Raw genomic sequence first — 6,772 nt, 5'->3', positions numbered from 1 at the left:
CATTTTGTCCCGGTTGGTAATACCAACCCGAACTAAAGTTCCCCTTTAGTCCCGGGCCTGCGAACCGGGACTAAAGGTGGGACATTTAGTCGCGAAACCTTTGTCCCGGCTCGCAGCCCAGGACTAAAGGCCTGTTTCAACCAGGACAACAAGCCCTTCGTGCAACAGTGTATATTCATGGATGAAAGAGCACATACTCAACGGATATCAAGAAACACATGTGAGGTTTTATGCATGGTAGATGTTGAGGGAGTGACTATCCCGAGTTGTTGGAGGGCTGATTTTTCTATTTAAAAAAATGTTTTATGAATAAATTAAGGAATTCTTGAGGCTAGTTGGTAGACACCATCAACTAGAAAATGCTTTTTTATGTTATTAAAAACAAAAGGATTTTTTAAACAAATTGATAATTAGAAAAAATATAAATAGGAGAAACAAATGATTACGGCTAGTGACTTGATGACACCTGGATATAAATAATAAATAAAATAATGAGACACCACAAGTTGAGAGAATGTATTTTCAATAATAAAGAGAGACAAGTCTCAATCACACAAACACGCCGGCTTAATTAAAGGTACTACTACTAGGTGACAACAACGACAAGAAAACTTGTCTTCTTTCTGATCGGACGCTGACGGCAGCGGCTAGCTAAAGCTTGGTTGCTAAAGCTTGTTGGATCAGCCAGCGGAGTGGCCTCAGGCTCAGTAGTGACGGTGGCGGTTGGCTGGCTCCTTCTGCGCGTTGAAGTACATGGCGGCGACTGGGAGGCCTAGGTCATGGCGGTCGGCAAAGGCGCGGTTCCTGAACCGTGCGCGCGACGCCTCCACCTCCGCCCCCGGTGCTAGCACCGGCGGAGCCCTGAAGCGGGCCTTCTGCTGGTACACCACCAGAACGTAGCGGTGGATGCCCACCGGCGGGCACGGGCCCAGGTACGGCATCACCGTCTCACCTGCAGATAATGCGGAAGAACGCGTCAGCAGCGAGCAAATAAAACAAGAGTGCGTGCTGCTAACACGTGTTGGCTGGTGGAGCTACCGATCAGGGAAACATGGAACTTTACGAAAAATATATCGCCATCAGATTAAGACAGCTTCTTTTTTAAAAAAAAAAAAACACAAGGCAGGTTCACGCACTCGACCTTTTGACAATAATTCAGAGAATAAACAAATGCATGAATTTCACGGTCGCTATTGATTCTTAAACAAAGTGTCATAATAAGCTTGATCGTATACTTTTAAGGTAATACTTGGTAATTCATTATAAGGGACGAAGAAATTAATAAAAATTCTCAAAAAAAGGAAAAAAAATTCTACTATCGAGTATAAGACAATCCCTCTAATTTCCTCTATAGTTTCGCCGCTCAGAATTGAATTACGATGGCTCCCATATGCTAGCTGATTTGTCAGTCTAATATAATGAGATGATGAACAGGTACCGGCCAAAAGGACGCTAGCTAACTAGGGTGACGTGAGCAACTGAGCATGCCCGTTTACACCGACTGGTGGCCTGTTGTGCAAGGCTGCTGAGGACGACGAGGTGCGGCGCCGCGGTCGACACGTACGCCTCGTGGGCGGCATCGTGCACAGTGGAGTGGGGAGGAGGCCAGCAGGTAACGTGTGCCGACGAGGGGTCCGGCCCCGCCGCCGCCACGACCTCTGCTTCCGGGGCTGGACAGGTTTCCGCCGCCAGCACGCACCAACTACTGTCGACCTGCAGCTATGCAGGAGTGTGCATTCGATGGATCGCCGCAATATGTCCCTGCAGCTTTCTCTAGAGCTAGTCTAGACAGCCCAATCGACTTCTAATGCTTGTACTACTTTGAATCAATCAAAGATTAAGCAAGCAACTGACGTGACACATATATAGTGGCATAGATGTACACACACAAAGTAAGCTGTAAGCATGCCAGCAGTCGTTTTCGTGCACATGCATGTTGTTTACCTTGAGAAGGATCGGCTCCACCTGGTATGTTAACCACCAGCCTTCAATTTGCACGCAGGAGGTCGATCCCCAAAAGTAGATGGAAAAAATTAGCCACAAAAAGTAGAATGCAATACCACATGACAAGCAAGCAAGAGGTTACCAGTGGATCAACTCCCTCATCGTTGGCTCGCTGGGGCTCGGAGCATCTGGGTCAGTCATAACCTGATCACATGCACGCGTACAGATCATAAACACACGCACAACGATCCCGTAAATGTTTAGTTTGTCATCATTATCAACCAGCTGCTAAAATAAATAAGAGCACCGTCAGTACTGACCAGGGTGAAGAGGTCGTTGGCCCTGCCGGCAATCTGGACGACCGGAGCAGCGGCGGTGAGGGATGGCTTGATCTCGCAGCCGTTGGTTACGTCCTTGGTGCCGAAGCGCACCGACATGGCCACCGTCGGCACGAACAGGTCCACCACATCGCCGATCACCCTCCCCACCACCAGCGGGTCCACATGGGCAGCCATGGCGGCTGGACACACAAACTGTGCTCCCTGCTGATGGCTCACTCGATCTGATCGAGAGCTACCGTGTGACACGATGTTAGCTAGAGTGGAGATTGTGAGCAGGGGTCACGGAGTATTTATAAGCTGGAGATGGAGGGTGGTGGTGGTGGAAGGATGACATCGACATGTTTGGTTGATGACTATGAGAAAGATAAGAATGCATGATGATGATGTTGCTGTTGTTGATTGTTTGTCACTTGTCCCATGCATGCCAGATACTAGTAGCTAGTGGAGAGATTGTGTAAGGGGCTCCGGCTGGTTATCTGGCAAACTGCAGATTGATTGCGCAACACCTGGGCGAGCTTAGCTGTTGGGAGCCACGATTTCTTCTTCCATGCTCTATTGCTTGCCTTTTTTTCTCTTTTGTTGTTCAAGCTTACAGACTTTTAGTATCTCTCCTAAAGCAAATGAGATGAAATGGAAACATCACAAAAATCAGGCCGGAAACAAGGCAAAATTGAAACTGAAAGGCTTGCTTTTGTTGACAGCAAAGGTACACATAACGGAAGGGGTGGTTGCTTCTGTCGAATATGTGCTCATATCAAGAGGAACATACAACAGAGAAGTGAAAATGTGAAGTGTTGGACAATTATATACTTTCATCTCTTCAAATGAACATATACGCTCGAGACTAATTTTGCAATAGTGAGCATACATACATAACAAAGTCTTGCCATATAATAAAAGGCCTTCGAACCATATATGAAGTTGTTTTTTGAGGAAACAGAAAGGGTTTGATCCCTTACTGAAATGTATCAAAAAGAAATAAGTTTAATTACAAAAGGAGTTACAAGATCCAAAGAGGAGCAAAAGGAATCAACAAAAAAAGCAAAACTGAAATACAAAGGCTTGTAGCCATGAAGAAAGATGCGGTTGAAGGGTCTTCTTTGCTCTCAGGATAACCTGGGCAAACTCTTTACAAAAAATTGCCTTGCACCTGGAAATTGAATTATCAATGCCCCCGAAGATTTTGTCATTGCACGAAGTCCATGTGGCCCAGCACATTGTGATTATGACATAAATGAAGAAAGGAAGCTGAAGCTGGTCTTTAAAGGTCTCAAAGACCTGAAATGTATCTAACGTATTTGGCACCACAATCTGAAGAATACCCCAGCAAGCAATGGAGAAAGGACAATGGAAGAAGAGATGAGAAAGGTCCTCTTCAACAGCAAGAAAGCACAGAACACAATGATAGGAGGGGAGATGCAAACGTTTATGGTGAAGAAGAGCTCTAGTGTTCAATCTATCACCTTATTGTCCCAAGTATGTTAGAGAGTAGCTAGTTGAAATTGTGTAAGGGGCTCTGGTAGGCCTAGTTACCTTCGATTGCATGACAGATGGGGGCAAACCATGCTATTTGGCACCCATGGTTTCGTCTTAAAATCCTTGCAAGATTAATTCTTACCCTTTTTGTCATTGTAGATTAGAGATGTTTTGTGTCTCTGCTAAAGCTAGTGAGATGAAATCGAAACAACTTCAAGCTGGAAATAGGGCATAGATAATGGAAATAGAGGAAATTGTTTCTGTCTAATGCATAGGTAAACATAACAAAGGCCTTGTTTGTTTCATCCCCTCCAAGCCCCTTGGTTTGGGGATGAAATAAATTACTTCTATTCACTATGTGCTCAAGAAGAGGATGTAATGGAGTATGAAATTTGTAAGTGTTGAGCAATTATACCTTTCTCCAAATATTTAATAACTACTATCTCTAATCTTTAACAATGTTAGTATAGGTGCTCCAACAATAGTGTCACTGCACCATCAAATTTGTTCACTAAATTTTTGAAATAGTAGCAGACATTACTCTACAAATTCTCAGCACATAAAGAAAGGCCTTCAAACCATTAGTTAATTTGTGTGGTTGATGGACTACCACAATTTCCCTAGCATGACAGAGAGTAGCTAGTGGAGAGATTGTGTAAGGGGCTCTAGCCGGTTATCTTGCAAGGCAAGAGATCGATTGTGCGGCACGTGAGCGAGATTACGTGTTGGGACCTAGGAATTCTTCTTCCATGCTATACTTCACACGGCTTTTATTTTCTTTGGTTGTTTTTTATTTGAGGCGTTAGTGTCGGTGCTAAAGCAAGTGAGATGAAACAGAAACAACACAAACTTCAAGCTGGAAACATGGTATACAAAATTGAAACTGAAAGGCTTAATTACTTTTGTCGACCACATAGGTACACATAACGGAAGAGGTGATTGCTTCTGTCGAATATGTGCTCATATCAGGAAGTGTTCAACAATTATATACTTTCATCTCTTCAAATCAACATATGTTTGTAGTCCATTAACACCTAGAGTTTACTAACTACGTAGCTCAAACCTTTGACTGCATACTATAATAATTTCAGCCATAGAGTCATTGAACCATCAGATTTATTCAAGACAATTTTTGCAATATTGAGGGTACACACATTACAAAGTCTCATCATGTAATAAAAGGCTTTTGAACTATATATGAATATGTTGTGTTGATTGTCGGTCACATTATTGTCCCAAGTATGTTAGAGAGTAGGTAGTGTAAGTAAATTGTGTCGGTTACCTTGCAAGGTTAGAGATCGATTGCACTACACATGTGGGAAAACTATGCTATTTGGTAACCATGATTTCTTCTTAAATCCTTGCAAGCTTAACTTCTTACCCTTTTTGTTGTTGAAGATTGAATGCATTTTGTGTCTCTGCTAAAGTAGTGAGTTGAAATGGAAACAACTTCAAGCTAGAAACATGGTATAGAAAATTGAAACCGAGGGGCTTGCTTCTTTGTAATGCATAAGTAAACATAACCAAGGCCTTGTTCATTTCATCCCCTCCAACCTCTTGGTTTGCAGATGAAATGAATAATGCCTAAAGGGGTTGTTTCCTTTATTGACTATCTACTCTAGAAGAAGATGAAATGGAGTATTAAAATTTGTTAAGTGTATGTGCAATTATACCTTTCCATCATATGAAATCAATAAAAGTGAATAGTATATATTAGTTCCAAATGTTTAATATCTACCTAGCTCCAATCTTTAATATTATTATTGGCGCTCCAGCAATAATGTCACTAAACCATGAAATTTATTCAAGAATTTTTTTTGCAATAGTAGCAGGCATTACTCCACAAATTCTCATCACACATCCTTCAAACCATTAGTTAATATGTGTGGTTCCCATGCATAAAACACACTTGCTAATGGAGGTATTGTGTAAGGGGATCGAGCTAGTTTCTTGCAAGTTTGGAGATCGACTACGTGACACGCGGGCGAGCTTAGGTGTTAGGATCTAGGATTTCTTCTTCCATGCTCTACTGCTTGGATTCTTTATTTGTTTCTTCAAGCTTAGAGATGTTGGTGTCTCTACTAAAGAAAGTGGACGTAATGGAAATAGCACAAACTTCATGCTAGAAACAAGGCATTGAAAACTAAGGCCCTCCTTTAGTGTGGTAGCCCTAGGGGTGCATGGGAGTATGGGCATGAAGCCCCCAAGTCCAATTGAGCACCAACATAAGCCTGGTGGGGTCCCACAATTCATGTATATATAGCCTCGTTTGAGCCTTTGATCTTGAACCAACTTGCAACCAATAGTGGGATGAAATTGAGAGTATGTTTCTTGGCTTGTGCCATGGATTGGTGAGGTGACACTAGTGGGCCACGCGGGGCGATTTGTGGTGGGGTTGGCCGACTTTGTTCCACTTGCTTATAGTACTTGATTTTTTATGTGTTTGCATAGTCTTCCATCATACACATAGATTTCCATGTACAAGTGGAGCCATGTGAATTTAAAACAAATACTACCATGGTGTTGTTTATACTATCACTTTTGATGCAATGTTGATGGTCAAAACAGATCACTACAAGAATACTGTGATTTTTTGACTTTCTATTTATGTCATTACATATGAAAATAATCGCCACAAGGCAAAATGCCACGTAAGATTCAAAGCTGACATGGCGATGACATGGCACAAAAAAATAAATGTCATAACATCAATTTTGGCCTGTTGAAGCCCATATAGCAACCAGGCACTTCATGGGCCACACAAGCTCTTTTTATGGGCTGAAATTGTTGAGCCCATTATTTTTTTTATTTTTTCTAGCCCATATCCATTTTGTTAATTGCAGCCCATTCAAAATTTCAGCATTACAATTTCAGCCCATCTATTTTCAGCCCACTAAATTCAGGCCTTTTACTTTTTTTTTGTCCTATTTAAGTCCACAAAATTCAGCCCAACTCATACAAATCACAACACAACCCATACATCACAGAATTCAGCCAATACAGCTCATACA

At 42.3% G+C, this 6,772-nt stretch overlaps 1 protein-coding gene across 1 annotated transcript; it reads right to left on the bottom strand.

Annotated features, from left to right (window-relative positions):
* LOC8072917 (protein MOTHER of FT and TFL1 homolog 1) lies at positions 493 to 2,531 on the bottom strand. Its single transcript, XM_021450375.1, has 4 exons — positions 2,265 to 2,531; positions 2,087 to 2,148; positions 1,945 to 1,985; positions 493 to 952 (listed from the first exon to the last, which is right to left on the bottom strand). The coding sequence occupies exons 1-4, from the start codon at positions 2,457 to 2,459 to the stop codon at positions 705 to 707; spliced, it is 546 nt and encodes a 181-aa protein (XP_021306050.1). The 5' UTR covers positions 2,460 to 2,531; the 3' UTR covers positions 493 to 704.

Source organism: Sorghum bicolor, chromosome 10, assembly GCF_000003195.3.
Source record: "Sorghum bicolor cultivar BTx623 chromosome 10, Sorghum_bicolor_NCBIv3, whole genome shotgun sequence".
Classification (NCBI taxonomy): domain Eukaryota; kingdom Viridiplantae; phylum Streptophyta; class Magnoliopsida; order Poales; family Poaceae; genus Sorghum; species Sorghum bicolor.
This window is presented reverse-complemented; position numbering and strand designations above follow the sequence as displayed.